The sequence below is a fragment of the Labeo rohita genome, chromosome 21 (assembly GCF_022985175.1).
Source record: "Labeo rohita strain BAU-BD-2019 chromosome 21, IGBB_LRoh.1.0, whole genome shotgun sequence".
NCBI lineage: Eukaryota > Metazoa > Chordata > Actinopteri > Cypriniformes > Cyprinidae > Labeo > Labeo rohita.
Window position 1 is genome coordinate 28429941 of NC_066889.1, and position 17564 is coordinate 28447504.

The window sequence follows — 17564 nt, forward strand, 5'->3', positions numbered from 1 at the left end:
TTCTTTTAAAAACATTTATTTTATTCAGTGTTTTTTGTTGTATTTTTTATAGAGAGTGCAGTAGTTTATTCATTTTTATTTATATCATTATTTTATATTTATTTTTTTACTTTTATTTATATAATGCATATATAGTTGATCTGTTATTTTTATTTATAGAGAGCACATTTTTGTTTATTATGTTGAGTATTTTTATTTATTTATATTTTTGTTTATTCATTTTTTTTATTTATACAAAGTGTATTTATAGATGTATTTATTTTTTGTCCATAGAGAGTGCATTTATAGAGTTTATGTATAGAATTATATTTATTTATAAAGTACATTTTAATTTAATTAAATTGTAATTATTTTTTTATTTATTGACTTTTTTTTTTTTACAGAGTGCGCATTCAATTTTATTTATTTATATTTTTACTTTTATTTATAGAGTACATGGTATAGTTTTTTTTTTATTTATAGACTGTTAGTAGAATTTTATTTATTAATCATATTTATAGATTGTGCAAGTTTTATGTATTTGTTTTTATTTTCAGAGAATGCATTTATAGCGCAATAACGCAATGCAATAATTCCTTTCTCATCTTGCACCCTAATATATTCTCATCTCCCTCTCGTTCTTCCTGTAGATCTTTGTGTTGTTGGTTTTGATTTGTGCTGGTCTGGCCATCGGACACACGTACTGGTACGAGAGCATCGGCTCTAAGGCCTGGTATTTGTACGACGGCCTCGGCTACACTTCGTCTTACCGAGGCTTCCTGAGTTTCTGGGGCTACATCATCATCCTCAACACCATGGTGCCTATTTCTCTCTACGTGAGGTACGACAGCAGCCTCTCCTCCACACACAGATATCATTATTCATCAGATAACTCACTGGTCTTTGTTCTCTCAGTGTGGAGGTGATCCGCTTGGGTCAGAGTAAGTTCATTAACTGGGATCTGCAGATGTACTACGCTGAAAAGACACGCCGGCCAAAGCCAGAACCACCACGCTGAACGAGCAGCTGGGGCAGATCGAGTACATCTTCTCTGATAAAACCGGCACACTCACTCAGAACATCATGGCCTTCAAGAAGTGTACCATTACAGGACGCACTTACGGTGAGACAAACCGTGAACCTTGCTTTTATAGGAACAATATAAGCAGAATTTGACCCTATAAATCCTACTGTAGCTGATTTGATACGCCAGTTCCTAAGGACTTTAAATGGTCAAGATGATCAAACCTTGTTGTACACAACAGTGTTATTATAGTTTAAACTACAACCATATAAAAAAAACATTTTAGTAACTTCAAATAAATGGATATAAAATTCTATATTCATATATAGAAGGTAGTAGCCAAGACAGTATTTTTTTTTTTTAATTTAGACTAACTTAATGTACCAAAATAACTAAAACTTAAATCTCTCTCTCTCTCTCTCTCTCTCTATATATATATATATATATATATATGCACTCTCTATAAATAATATAATATAATATAATATATATATATTTTTTTTTTATGGGATTTGTGGTTTTGTTTATCTATATTATTTTGTTTACAGAGAGTGCATTTGTAGAATTTTGTTTTATTTAGTATTTTTGTTTATAAAGTGTATTTATAGTTTATTTATTAATCTTATTTACAGAGAGTGTATTTATAGAATTTTGTCTATTTTATTCAGTATTTTTATTTTTTAAATGTATTTATTTATAGATAGATTGCATTTTTATAGTGTATTTATATATAAAATAAAATGTACAAAAACAACAAACAAATTTAGCTAAACTTTTTAGCTAATTAAAATGAAAATTGTAATTATTATTATTATTATAAAAAATATAATTATAATTAAAATGACAAATTTTCAAATAGAAATTAATTTAAAATATTTATAAAAACTATAAGTGTGTTCTGGTGTCTGATAATTAATTTGTTTTGCAAGTAAATGTCCTTTTAGTGTAATTGTACTAATGTCTACCTTCAGCTTATGGTTCACGTCTCTTTTTACAGTGAAATCTGATTTGTATAAAGTAAGTGTAAGAACAACTGTAATATTGTTAGTAATTTTAAAGTTTATTACTTAATTAATTTATTTATAGAGAATTAATTTATATAATGCATTTATTTTTATTTATATTTTTATTTATCTATTATTTTTTTATAGAGAGAGCATTTATAAAATTAATAATATTTTTTATAGAGTGAATTTATAGTTTATTTATTAATCCTATTTATACAGTGTGCATATATAGAATTTTGTTAATTTTTATTCAGTATTTTTTTTGTTGTATTTATTAATCAATAGTGCATTTATATAGTGTATTTGTTTTTATTTAAATCATTATTTATATTTTTACTTATTTATATAGTGCATATATAGTTCATCTATTTTTTTGGTTATAGAGAGTGCATTTTTTGTTTTGTATTTGTAGTGTGATTTTATAGTTTGTTTATTAATCTTATTTATTGAGTGCATTTATACCATTTTATTTAGTATTTTTTTATTTATAGTTACCTGTACTAGTATTTTGTTTATATTTATTTTTTGCTGTTAGTAATTTTTGAAGATGAACACTTGCTGCGCTGAAGAAACTCAGTTATACTCGATTATCCATATACTTATGTTGTAATGTAAATATCAGATTTGGTCACCAGGCTTTTGAGGAACGTTTATTTGTTCATCTCTCAATCATTTTATGTTTTGATCATAAAGTTATGCATTTAAATATCATCTTACTGAACCATATGATTGAAGATAATACGTCATTACTGATATTTATATGATTTTATGTAAGTATCTGCTATACTGTTATAAAGATCTCACTGATTTACATTACAAGCATCGAAATGTAATCACTTTTTGTCCATATAAATATTACAGTCTACACCAAATTGCATATTTTTGCTCAGTTTGGGCCTCTGAATAAAACTAAGATGTTTTTTCCTGCATATTCTCACTATATCATACTACATGAGCCATAAAAACCTGAAGCTTTCAAAAAATGTGATTATCCTAACTACTATTGCATAAATCAGGCTTTACAAGGTTAAAACAGCAGTCGAGTCAAGTGAAATTTAACCACATTTTTTGTTGAGGTTTTATCTGTCAACACAGTGAATGCATTTCAATCAAGTATGAAAAGCGCTGATGCGAGTGTTTGAATGTTAAGTGTATTTGGATGAGTGTCAAAGGTGTGTCATGTGTCTGATCTGAAATAATCCTTGGTTTATATGGTTTATATGAGCCCAGCTTACAGCCCTCAAGTTTGTGTTGGTGACTCCAGAGAAGTGTGTGTGTGTGACTGTGGGAAAGATTTGAGGATTTAGTTTCACACAGGTCAGGTTTCTGACCTGAATGAGGTTAAAACACGCTGACATCTTTGACCTTGCTGTAAAATAAGTCTGTTTTGTGCTTTAATAGAACTCCTTTTCCTTAATTACATCACATTAGAGGCAATGACTGTTGCTCATGCTTATAAACCTCTAACAGTGAGTATTACATGAGTGTCTCGTGTTTAAGACAGCAAGTTAAGTTAAAAGATATCTTGAGATGACTCATTCCATGCTGTCTGCACTCTGAAGTGTCTGAAGTGCTTTAGTGCATTATCATCTATTGCTTTTTAGTACTAATGTTTTGTTGCTTTAATTATTCAGTGAACTAAATTAGCGTGAAAATTGAAAACAATTTGTGTTTATCCATAGGTGATCCCACCAGTGCAGACGGTGTGGTCTTGGATCGTGGAAAGGTACATATGCAGATGCATTCATAGTGATTTATTTATTTATTTATTTTATTATTGTTAAAATAATTTGTATTTTTAAAATGTATACATTTATATACATATATACACTGTCTATGCATTTGTAGTTTTTATTAGATTGATTTGTTTTATTATTTTATATAATGTTTTTTTCTTATTTACACTTTTTTTTTATTTAGTTTATCATGTTATTTAGTTTATCATGTTTATCATGTTATTGTTTGGTTGATTATTATTTGTATTTAAAAGCGCATTTATTGTTTTATTGATTGACTGATTCATTTATTTTATTATATTTATTTATAGAGATTATATTTCTATAGTTTTATCTATTGATTATTTTTTTTTATAGTGTACATTTACAGTTTTTAAATTAATTATAGACTTATTAAAAACTAATAAAAATCACAAAATATAATACAATCTCATTCATTTGTTACAGAGCATGAATTTAAAACATTTATTTATTTTATTTTTATTCATAGAGACTTCACTTATTTATTTGTATTTGTAGAGAGTGTATTAATTTTTTTTTTTTTTTTTTTATAGAGAGTAAATTTGTAGTTTATTTATTACTTTCACAGTGTGGATTTTATTTATAGAGAGTGCGTTTATTTATTTTATTCATTACGTATTCAACATATGATGTGATTTTAGATGACGTCCTTTTAAGTTAGCTTTTTAAGCTGACGTTTCTTTGTCAAAATGTTTGATTAGTCGCTTATATTCATTTCATTTTCTCTCTAATTTTCACTCAGAATGTGGATTTCAGTTGGAATAAATACGCTGACAAGAAGTTCCAGTTTGAAGATAATTTTCTCATTTCCAGTATCCGTTCGAAGAAGGATCCGCAAATACTGGAGTTCTTCAAACTCTTGTCTTTGTGTCACACCGTTATGGTTGAGCAGAAAGAGGGTAAAAAGACAAAAAATATTATCTGCATTCATATTTTTAATTTCCTATTTTGTGTAAGAGAAAAAATGCAGCTGATATTACTTGTTCATTTGTGTACTGCATATTTTTTCTGTGTTCAGATGAGCTGGTGTACCAGGCCGCATCTCCAGATGAGGGCGCTCTGGTCACGGCCGCACGCAACTTTGGGTTCGTGTTCCTGTCCCGAACGCAGGACACCATCACCATCATGGAGATGGACCATGAAGAGACCTACGAGGTGCTCGCTCTACTCGACTTCAACAGCGACCGCAAACGCATGTCTGTCATACGTGAGTCCTTCTCTTTCTGTTCTTCACTTCCTGTCTGTCAGTCACTGTCATGTGTTTCTCACTCTTGTGCGTGTTTGTGTGTAGTGAGATTTCCAGATGGTAAAATCCGCCTGTACTGTAAGGGCGCAGACACTGTGATCTACCAGCGACTCGATCCCAATAGCAGGAATAAAGAAACCACGCAAGAAGCTCTGGACGTGAGTACTAATACTTTTAATAAATCCATTAGTATAACATATACTATACTGTGTATATACTGTGAGGTTCCAGTTTTTTTTCAGTGAAATGCAAAAGGCAAATTTTTAAATTAAATTTACAAATTGTAAACGTATTAAGCTCCAAAAAGTAAAAAAGCACCATCAAAATATAATAAAAGTACTCCATATGACTGTATTAAAAGCAATAAATAAAACAGACTGAGATAAATCAAATATAAAACAACTTGAGCGTTTTTACCAAGGCGACATTTCCCATTTTCATTTAGTTTACCTTGATGCACTAAAAAAAACCTAAAACTAAAACTTAAATAAAAATTAATAAAAACTATATAGACTTTAAAAAAAAAACAAAATCACAACAAAATTACAAAAAATGCTAAAATTAAAAAAGAAAAACTATAATACTAATATTCAAAGTCTTTAGTACACATATGATTGGTTTTTGTGAAGAAAAGACTAAAAGTTGATTGCACCGTGTCGGATTTGATGCCATTGACACCAATGATAACTTAAGAATTCTTGTTTCAACTTGTTGACATATTAGAGTCAAAGGTTTTTACAGAAGGGATTTTGAATGTGTCTTTTTTTCACTTCATAAATAAAAAAATACCGGCAACATCCAGAAAAAAATTCATTTTCACCATATTTTTTTTTTACATAAAATCAGAAAAATTATATATGAACAAACCCCTCAGTAAAAACCTTCAGAATATAGATAGGAATAAAACTGTAAATTTTGGTGTATGTACGTGCTGCTGAAGTTGAGAAAAAACTTTTAAAGATATGTATTGAAACATCTTTTAAAGATATGTATTGTAATTGAAACGCAAATAGATAAAGTGTAATATTAAAATCAGGCAAATGATATATGAACAAACCCTTCAGTAAAAACCTTCAGAATATAGATAGAAATAAATCTCTAAATTTTGATGTATGTACATGGTGCTGATGTTGCAAAAAAACTCAAATTTTGAGAAAAGGCTTTAAAGATATGTATTGTAATAGAAATGCAAATAGTGTGCAATCATAAAATCGATTTATGTATGAACAAACCCCTCAGTAAAAACCTTTAAAATACAGATAGGAATAAAATTGTACATTTTGGTGTATGTACATGCTGCTGAAGTTGAGAAAAATCTCATTTTGAGAAAAGGCCTTTAAAGATATGTATTGCAATTGAAACGCAAATAATGTGCAATCATAAAATTGAATTATATATGAACAAACCCCACAGTAAAAACCTTTAAAATATAGATAGGAATAAAACTGTAAGTTTTGGTGTATGTACGTGCTGCTGAAGTTGAGAAAAAAGTTAATTTTGAGAAACAGCCTTTCAAGATATGTATTGTAATTGAAACGCAAATAGAAAAAGTGCAATAATAAAATCAGGTGAATGATGTATGAACAAACCCCACAGTAAAAACCTTTAAAATATAGATAGGAATAAAACTGTAAATTTTGGTCCATGTAAGTGCTGCTGAAGTTGAGAAAAAACTAATTTTGCGAAATGTCTTTTAAAGATATGTATTGCAATTGAAACGCAAACAGGTAAAGTACAAAATTAAAATCAGGCAAATAATAAATGAACAAACCCCTCAGTAAAAACCTTCAGAATATAGACAGGAATAAAACTGTAAATTTTGATGCTTCTACGTGCTGCAGAAGTGGAGAAAAAAGTTAATTTTGAGAAACAGCCTGTAAAGATATGCATTGTAAATAAAACTTAAATAATGTGCAATAATAAAATTGAATGATATACGAACAAACCTCTCAGTAAAAACCTTTAGAATATAGATTAGTATAAAACTGTAAATTTTCGTGTATGTACGTGCTGCTTAAGTGGAGAAAAATCTCATTTTGAGAAACAGCTTTTAAAGGTATGCCTTGTAATTAAAGCACAAATAATGTGCGATCATAAAATTGAACGATGTATGAACAAACCTCTCAGTAAAAACTTTTAGAATATATATAGGAATAAAACTGTACATTTTGGTGCATGTAAGTGCTGCTGAAGTGGAGAAAAAAGTTAATTTTGAGAAACAGTCTTTAAAGATATGCTTTGTAATAGAAAAAAAAAAGTGCAATCATAAAATCGAATTATATATGAACAAACCCCTCAGTAAAAACCTTTAAAATATAGATAGGAATAAAACAGTACATTTTTGTGTATGTACGTGCTGCTGAAGTGGTGGAAAAAAGTAAATTTTGAGAAATAGCCTTTAAAGATGTGTATTGTCGTTGAAACGCAAATAGAAGTGCAATAATAAAATCAGGTGAATGATATATGAACAAACCCCTCAGTAGAAACCTTCAGAATACGTGTAGGTATAAAACTGTAAATTTTGGTGTATTTACATGCTGCTAATTGTTGAGAAACAGCCTTTGATTAAAGATATGTATTGTAATTGAAACCTACAGACGCAAATAGATAAAGTGCAATAAAATAAACTATCAAACATTTTCTTTCCCCTATTCTGAAACACATTATGAAAAGCCGCACAATCTCTAAATTGACTGGTACATGGAAAAGGTTTTTTTTTTTTTTTTTTAAGCAGAATAGCATGCATTGTGTGCTAAACGGGTTTGAATTTTCATACAGATCTTTGCAAACGAGACCCTGCGAACTCTGTGTCTGTGCTATAAGGACATCAGTCAGGGGGAGTACGAAGCCTGGTCTCAGAAACACCAGGAAGCCAGTGTTTCAATGGTGAACCGTGAGGAGGCTCTGGACGTGGTGTACGAAGAGATTGAGCAAAACCTTCTGGTATGGAAATAAGAAAGGAAAATCATTATTCATTTAGAGACTAGTGACTAGTGATCAATTGATATATTAGTCAGGCTAATTAACCTGGCAGTTTTTGGCTAATTGCTATCGGCTGATGACCATGTGCTTGGATGGTCGCTTTTATCCACAGTCACTTAAGAATGAGAATAATGTAATATGTATAATGTTGAAAACTGTTATTTATGTAAATTTATTCAGCTGATTGGAGCGACAGCCATTGAAGATAAACTTCAGGACGGTGTTCCCGAAACCATCGCAAAACTGGCCAAAGCTGACATCAAGATCTGGGTTCTAACTGGAGACAAGAAAGGTAAGCGATGAACCTGTGAAATATTGGGTTATTTTAAGGGAGATTGGTTTGATTTCTAATAGATGTCGTTTGTTGCGTACTCAGAGACCGCTGAGAACATCGGCTACTCCTGCCAACTGCTGACCGACGACATGAAGATCCACTACGGAGAGGACGTGAAGTACGTTTCAGATGATGTCTGTGAATGTGTCAGCGGGTTGAGATGGATCGTATGGTTTCTGATGTCTATGTGCTCTTGTTGTTTCTTGTAGTGTGCAGCTGAGGAACAGACAGACCCAAAGACGCAACGACCCTCAAGGACGCAGTAAGAAGCTGAAAGAGAAGTTTTTCACAGAGACTAGCAAGAACGCACTTATCATCACTGGAGGCTGGCTGGTATGTTCATCAAACACTGATCGACTCTCAGATGCTTCAAGAACCCTAAACACAAATCAAACCACTGGATTTGACATTAGGTTCATTTATTTGAGTTAAATAATCAGCTACATGTGGAATTAAACTGATATTGTTTACAAGCTTGTGTCAAAAAACACATCTGATCTATCAGTTTATATAAAATCATTCAAATGTTTTTGGATGCGTTTAGGTAGGGCTGTCAAACAACTAATCGCGATTCAAAATAAAAGTTTGAGTTTGCCTAATATATGTGTGTGCACTGTGTGTAATTATTATGTATATATAAATACACACAAATTAATGTATATATTTAAGAGAAATATGTTATTTATGTACAAAATATTTTGTAATATTTATATATAATTATTTAAAAATTATAATAACTACATATAATTGTAAATATTTCTTAAATATATACATGAATGTGTTTGTATTTCTATATACATAATAATTACACACAGTACACACACATATATTAGGCAAACTCAAACTTTTATTTTGTATGCGATTAATCGCGATTAGTTGTTTGACCTACATTTAGGAGACTCCTTTTTTGGACAGTAATGCAACATGTATAATGTTAAAATCTTTTAAAAAATGTAAGTTAATATTGTCTAAACTTATTTAATTAAAAATGAAAATTAAATGAAAAAAAAAAGCATTATTTGTATATATAAGCTGTATAAGTTTATCATGTATATTTAAAATGCGAAAGTTGCTGTTTTTTTTCTACTTATTTTTATTTTTATATGTTACATATAAAAATATATGAAATAGAAACATTAAATGCACAAAATTAAAGACAGACAAATCAATCAGTGTATCCAACTGAAGTAATGATGCTGAAAATTCAGCTTTGCATCAGTTTATTTGCAAAAACAAACTCTGTTTTTAACAATTTTCAAAAATCATGTTTTTTCATTGTGCATTCCAGTTAATCTCAATCAAACTGCAGTTTGATTATTTTGACTTAAGTAAAAATAACAAAAAATACAGCTAACAAAAAAATAAAAAAAACATAATAACAATGATTTTTGAATGTTTAAAAACAACTAAATTATCTGTTTTTGCAAATAAATTCTTCAATTACATTTTAATATATATTAAAATACAAAATATTAATTTTAAAGTTAAATAATATTTCACGTTAGTACTGTTTTTACTGTATTTTCAAATATGTATGATCACATAAATGCAGCCTTGGTCAGCAGAAGAGACAAAAACGTTAATTAAAAAAAAAGTTAAACTTTTAAACGGTAGTGTAATTTTTACATTTAAATTTTTAAATATTCAAATAATTCATTTTTATTCCTGATATAATTTGGCTGGACAACAACAACAACAACAACAAAAAATAGAATTCAGTAGATAGTTAAAGCAAGTAAAATTTGTACTTTGTCTTTATCAGTTATCAGTGCAGAAACGTTGAAATGAACAGTTTTGTTGGAAATAAAATATATTGACATTATCTAATCATTTCTTTACTCACAGAAGACTGATCATAAATTTGCGTAATTTGGAAATAAGTAAATAAAGTTGATCAGGACAACAGGAGTTGAATAAAAGATGCTCAAGCCTTAAAGTTAGAAACTTGAAAACTAAAAATCTCCTGTTAGTCTAAAATTGCTTTCTCGCTTTTGTGCAGAATGAGATTCTGTACGAGAAGAAGAAGAAGCGTCGTCGCTTGCGTCTGAAGAAACTCAGAAAGCGGCACACCAACTCCACCAGCGCTCCGGACAGCAGTCAGCCCGTCGACGACTGGGAGAAGGAGAAGAGACAGGAGGACTTTGTGGACATGGCGTGCGAATGCAGCGCGGTGATCTGCTGCCGTGTGACGCCCAAACAGAAGGCCAACGTGGTCAGTCTGGTCAAACGCTACAAGAAGGCCGTGACTCTGTCCATCGGTGATGGAGCCAATGACGTCAACATGATCAAGAGTGAGTGTTTATTTATTTTATTTTATTTATTTTTTATTTATTTTTTTTTTTAAGTAAAATAGATTATATTTCTAGATTTAGTTAACCATAATAATAACCTTGATCCAAATAAATATCTTAGAATCAACTTTTATTCAAAGTTTTAATGAATGAATGTTTTCTGAAGAGTTTGAAGTGTACATTTTAAAGGTAACTTCTCCTTCCCATGTTCCCCTGCAGCTGCAGACATCGGTGTGGGTATCAGCGGTCAGGAAGGGATGCAGGCTGTGATGTCCAGTGATTACGCCTTTGCTCAGTTCCGTTACCTTGAGCGCCTCCTGCTGGTCCACGGACGCTGGTCCTACATCCGCATGTGCAAATTCCTGCGCTACTTCTTCTACAAGAACTTCGCCTTCACCCTGGTGCACTTCTGGTTCTCCTTCTTCAACGGATTTTCCTCACAAGTAAGAGAACGATTTACATTCAGATTTTTACTGAGATGTTTTGGACATGCTGTTCTGGAATTTCTAATTTCAACACAATACCGTGATATTGATATATTGATATTCAGTACCATTCTCAATAACATAGGGAACATTGTCTCAACATTAAGGGCATAAAAATGTAACAGTAACTAAGTTAATTTACTTTTGACCATAAATTATTTTCCTACCAGGTGAAAATGTCTTCTGAGGTTCCCCAGGCCTTATACTGTAGCTCTGAGGGAAATGATATAATAATAATAATAATAATAATAATAATAATTATAATATATTATTTTACATATTTTTATATATTTCTATTACTGTTTAGTTGTTGTTGTTGTTTTTTACAATATTATTCTATTTCAATTTTAGAAATAATATATTATTATTTATTTCTTATTTCTAAGTTATTTTGCATATTTTAATGTATTTATTTTTTAAAGTGCAGTTGTATTAAAACAGTAATATATTTCTGTCTAAATAATAATAATTCTACTTCTTCTTAAGACAGAAAATAATAATATTTTATAATATTAATATATTAATATAATATTAATATTAGAATTTATAATATTTATTATTATCTAAGACAGAAATATATTACTATTCTGAGGGAAATTATATAATAATAATATATTAATTTAAATATTTTTATATATTTTACTGTTCAGTTGTTTTACAATATTAGTATATTTCTATCTTTTTTCTAAATAAAAATAATAATAATAATAATTATTATTATTTCTAAGGAATATATTATTTCTATTATATATTATTACTATTCTCAGGGAAATTATATACTACTACTACTAATAATAATAATATATTTTACGTATTTGTATATATTTTACTGTTCAGTTGTTTTACAATATTTAGATATTTCTGTCATAAATTATAATAATAATTATTATATCATTATTTTTTCTAAAACAAAGAAAAAAAATATATTACTATTATATTACAACCCTACTGTAAAATAATAAATGATTATTTTAAAATAATATATATATATAATAATATATAAATATAATCATTTAATAATAATTTTATATTTATAATTAATAATTATATATTTAGAATAATATATAAATATAAATTTATAATAATCATATTATATTATAGTTATTATATAATATGTAATTATTATATAACATATAATATTAAATATTTTACTTTTCACATCTTCACTTTAGCAAGAGTTTAACCCTCCAGCTTTTGTTTTGGTGGAAATGTGCGGAAGTTTCTGGAACAAACCGTTTGCAAACGCTTCTCGTTACAAATGTGGTAAAATCCTGCAATAATCAGTCCACAAAAAATATTAGAATTTTTGCAAAAAGTAAAAATATAGTGCAACTGGCACTCTGTGTCCCCAAATGCACATTAAACTCTGCACTGAAGAAATGAATGTTGACAGATTGTTGTGTGTTTGTAGACGGCATATGAAGACTGGTTCATCACCCTGTACAACGTTTGCTACAGCAGTCTGCCTGTTCTCCTCGTCGGCCTTCTGGATCAGGTATAGCTTCATTACCAGCTTTAAATTGTGCAAAAGTCATCATGAAATCACAAATGACACCACTGACTCATTTCCGGCCTATAAACCGCCTCTCTTTGTTCCTGTAGGATGTGAATGACAAACTGAGTTTACGCTTCCCGAAGCTGTATCTTCCGGGGCAGCAAGGAACGTTGTTCAACTACAAGAACTTCTTCATCAGTTTGTTCCACGGCATCTTCACGTCCCTCATGATCTTCTTCATCCCGTACGGCGCCTTCCTGCAGACCATGGGACAGGACGGCGAGGCTCCGTCCGACTATCAGTCGTTCGCTGTGGTCGCAGCTTCATCGCTCATCATCACCGTCAACCTGCAGGTGCCTGATTGGTCGATCTTGATCATGTGACAACATCTCATTTCATTCTAGATTGTGAATGGTGCAGTACTCAAAAGAGGCATTCATCGCACTGATCTAATGTAATATTGTTTGTTTATGGCACAGATCTCGTTGAACACCTCGTACTGGACGTTCGTGAACTGTTTTGCGGTGCTCGGCAGTATCGCCATTTACTTCGGCATCATGTTTGACATCCACAGCGCAGGAATCCACGTCATTTTCCCAACCACCTTCACTTTCACAGGTGGGTCATAAAGTTCGACTAACATTGATTGCACAATATACTAGATATAAGTAGTACAAAAATGAAACTCAAAACTGCAAAAATTTATTGATTATTGTGATTTTGTACAGTTATTTTTTTTTGTATGATATTCATGATACAGATGTTTTAAAAAAACTTGATTTAAATTTTGTCTAAAGCTAAAATAAAAGTAAAAAAATTTAAATTAGTAATATGAAAAAAAACAAAAAAGTAATAAAAATGACAAATGCACAAAATAAAATAGCTAAACATTAAACAAAAATTAAAACAAAAACCTGAAAATACAAAAATAAATGCTAATAGTAATATTTAAAAACAAAAACTGATAAAAAAGAGACTGAATTGCATAGCAAAATTATTGAAAAGTAAACTAAAATTACAATATAAACCTGAAAATAAAAATCCTAATAGTACTAACTAAAATGACTAACTGGAAATTAATTAAACAAAGAAACTAAGGCTAAAATAAAAGTAAAACAAAAATAAATGAATTAAATTAGTAATATTTAATTAAATTAGTAATAAAAATGACAAATGCACAAAAATAAAATGGCTAAAAATTAAACTAAAATTAAAATTAAAACCTGAAAATATTAAAATAAAGGCTAATAGTAATATTTAAAAACAATAATGGATAAAAAAAAGACTAAATTGCATAGCAAAATTATTGAAAATTAAACAAACATTACAATGAAAACCTAAAAATAATTCTAATTGTAGCACTAGAATGACTAACTGGAAATTAAAAAAAAAAAAAACCTAAACAAAACTAAAAACTAAACTGAAGCTAAAATAAAAGTTAAAAACAAAACTTTAATTAGTAATATTTAAAAGAAGTAATAAAAATGACAGAAATTGCAAATTAAACTAAAATTACAATCAAAATCTGAAACAAAGCACTAAAATGACTGGAAATTACTACTAATAAAAAAATCTAAAAAAAGTAAAAAATTGTCAAATGCACAAAATAAAATTGCTAAAAAATTAAACTAAATATCAAAAAACTTAAAAACATGAAAAAATAAATGGCAGTCGTAATTTATAAAAACAAAAAATTATTTAAAAAAAAAGACAAATTGCATAGCTAAATGCACAAAATAAAAAAACTTCAAAAATTACAATCAAAACTTGAAAAAAAAAAAAATCCTAATAGTAGCACTAAAATGAAAAAAATTAAAAAAAAACTAAAGTAAAAAAATAAATAAAAAATATTTTAAAAAATAAAAATGACAAATGCACAAAATAAAATGCTAAAAAAAATATAAAATAAAAACCTAAAAGATACAAAAATAAATGCTAAAAACAAACAATTAAAAATGACAAAAGTGTATAACAAAAGTACTAAAACTTTAAATTAATTTTTAAATTAAAACTGAAATGATAAAATATAAACCCAATTTAAAGCATTAATAAATATTATAATAGTATATTAATAATACTAAAATCTCACATTTTACTCACTGTTATTTTCACTGTTTAATCTCAGAGACCATACCGTGGGTTGGTGTGTAACCTGATTATTGTTTTGACCCGTAGGCGCCGCGTCTAACGCTCTGAGACAGCCGTACCTGTGGCTGACCATCATCCTGACGGTGGGAATCTGTCTCCTTCCTGTCATCTGCATCCAGTTCCTCTATCAAACCATCTGGCCCTCGGTCGGAGACAAGGTGAGATCCTTAAATCATTCGATGACGAGGAATATTCTGGGTTAAATACAACATGTGCAGAGAAGTTACATCCTCACGTTCTTCCTGCAGGTTCAGAGGAACAGAAAGAAATACGAGCTTGAAGATGACGAAGAGGAGAGGAAGAAGAAGAAGCCAGCGTTCCAGCGCGGCGGACGCTCACGTCGCTCCGCTTACGCCTTCTCGCACTCGCGCGGCTACGCCGACCTCATCGCGTCGGGACGCAGCATTCGGCAGCGGCCGCGCGTTCGTCCCGAGCTCAGAGAGAGCATACGAGAGGTTCCTCAGGCCGAAAACATCTGAAACCAACGCGCTGCCCTCAGACACTCACTACCTGCTTATGTGCCTTTACCCTGTCATATCTGAGCTGCCCGTCGCAATGGGCCAATAGGAAGAGGCCAAGTGTCATTTAAAGGGGAGGGACTTATGAAAGAGCCAATGGGAAACGGGAACGAAGGGCTTTAAAGGGAAAGTACGAGTAAACGCTCACCGAAGACCAGGACTGGTTTTAACGTTGTGCACTGCGTACAACAAATTGTTCGTCTCAGGTTTTTATTTCATGCTTTTTTATTTCCGAGTCACATTTTTTTGCACATGTACAATTCGAAAGAGAGTGTGTGAATGTGTCTTTCTAATCTAGGCGCCCGTTTAAAACTTGCTTTATACACTGCAAAAATTTTCTTACAGGGTTTTTGTCTTCTTTTTCATTAAAAATATTAAACGTTTCTTAAAGGAATACATATTTAGTTTAAGATAACACTATATATACAGAGAAAATGTTTTGAATTACATTATTTCTCACCTTCTTGATCACCTTTTTTCTTGCTTTAGGTTTAAAGCTCATTAAATTTCGTTTTGAGATTTGATTCCTAAAACCATAAATAATAAAAAATTAAACCTGAATTTTGCAATTTTGCTTCACATGTAAATTTGTTTTGCTTGATTAGTAAAAAAAATATTTTAGATAATTAATAAATAATAATAATGATAAATAATTAAAATTAATAATAAAAATAATATTAATCATAAATAAATAAAGCAAGCTTAAAACCAGAAAAATAAATTAATATATTTTAAATTAGTCTGTAAAATTACAGTTAAATTAATCTTGTTTGATCCTCAAACTAAATAAATGTATTCAATTTTCAAGTGCTTTAAACATTTTGTTTAAAAATCTAAAATGTTTATATATTTTTCCTGAAAAACAAGACAAAAATAGTTTTGGGATTTGATTTGATAAAACCATAAATAATGAAAAATTAAACTTAATTTTAAAACATTCTCAAAAAAATATTTTCAATTATTAATCAACAATAATAATAATAATAAATAATACAATTATATAATAAATAATTAAAATGAATAATAAAAAATAATATTAATAATAAATAAAGCAAGCTTAAAACCAGAAAAATTAAACTTAATTTTAAAATAGTCTGTAAAATTGATTTTAAACTAAAAAAAAATGTATTCTTTTTTTTAGATGCTTTAAACATTTTGTTTAAACATCTAAAATGTTTATATATTTTTGCTGAAAAACAAGACAAAAGTACTAATTAAGAAACTGATTTTTTTGCAGCGTAGCAAAGGGTGTTGATTAGACTTTTTCCTCTTTGTTACATTTGAAGACGTTTATGTTTAAATGTGAACTCGGTAAGGAATTATCATCTTGACTTCTGAAATATTTGTTATCCTTTTTGCAAAAAAGCAAAGGGTCGAATCCCACAAACCTTACGATGAATTTTCCCCACGGTTGAATCTTTTTCAGGGTGTCGGTGTCTCGTTCTTGATGATGTTCCTTATGAACCGTGAAAGAATGAATGAATTTAGAGTGGTGAAAGCTCATGTTTACATAAATACTTCTGAGCTGTTACTCAAGACCTGCATTGTCAAAAAACGTTCTCGCTCAGTTTTTAACCGCACGTCCTGTAAAAACCTGCCTAGAGGATCATAGATCATTTTTAACACACTCGCTGTGGTGTCTTCTCTGATTTCATATTTCATTGTTGTTCTGTGAGTTCATGTTAAATGGGTCGTCTTGCCATCAGCTGCTGACGGAAATCTCTGTCTGCGTAAGAATGAAGCCTTAATGACGATTTGTTTTCTTCTATATCATGAAAATTGCACTTTGGTACAGGGACTTGGGAGGTGGACGTATCTTTCTCATTTTTTAACCCTAGTGACATGAGAACTGTTACAAGATTTTTAATGATCTACCATGTTATGATATCATTTATGAGAAAACACTATATTTATTAGGCTGGTTGTTCTAAATGTGTACGCTGAATGAACGGAAATTGCTTTATCCAGCCGTCTACTTGTACACAGCTCTGTGGATTGTCTGTATGTAATGTACTGTAATATACTTGCACAAATGTCTATAAATAAAGAATAAGATGTAGAACATTTGGCTTTGTGTCATTGTTTATGATTTAAAAAAAAATGTAAGCAATTTTGCATTGTTTATTATGACTGTATATAAAACTCTAGATCATAAGAATAATTTTTTCGCTATATAATTAACATTTTTATTTGATGCATATTTTTGTATTTTATTATGTTATTGAAAAGAAAAGTATCTTGTTCACCGAGGCTGCATTTATTTAATCAAAAAAAAAAAAAAATTGTAAAATATAACAA

At 29.7% G+C, this 17564-nt stretch overlaps 1 protein-coding gene across 1 annotated transcript in view; it reads left to right on the plus strand.

Moving 5' to 3' along the window:
• Window positions 1–17330, plus strand: part of atp8b1 (ATPase phospholipid transporting 8B1) — a 46796-nt gene extending 29466 nt beyond the window's left edge. Inside the window, 18 exon segments of the mRNA XM_051093763.1 lie at window positions 630–820; window positions 895–956; window positions 959–1102; window positions 3693–3736; window positions 4510–4666; window positions 4786–4974; window positions 5059–5171; window positions 7792–7956; window positions 8176–8287; window positions 8372–8447; window positions 8539–8662; window positions 10329–10620; window positions 10840–11063; window positions 12517–12600; window positions 12708–12953; window positions 13080–13218; window positions 14776–14906; window positions 14997–17330. Coding sequence (XP_050949720.1) covers window positions 630–820; window positions 895–956; window positions 959–1102; window positions 3693–3736; window positions 4510–4666; window positions 4786–4974; window positions 5059–5171; window positions 7792–7956; window positions 8176–8287; window positions 8372–8447; window positions 8539–8662; window positions 10329–10620; window positions 10840–11063; window positions 12517–12600; window positions 12708–12953; window positions 13080–13218; window positions 14776–14906; window positions 14997–15227 — 2724 coding nt within the window. The 3' untranslated portion in view covers window positions 15228–17330.
• The last annotated feature ends 234 nt before the right edge of the window (window positions 17331–17564 follow it).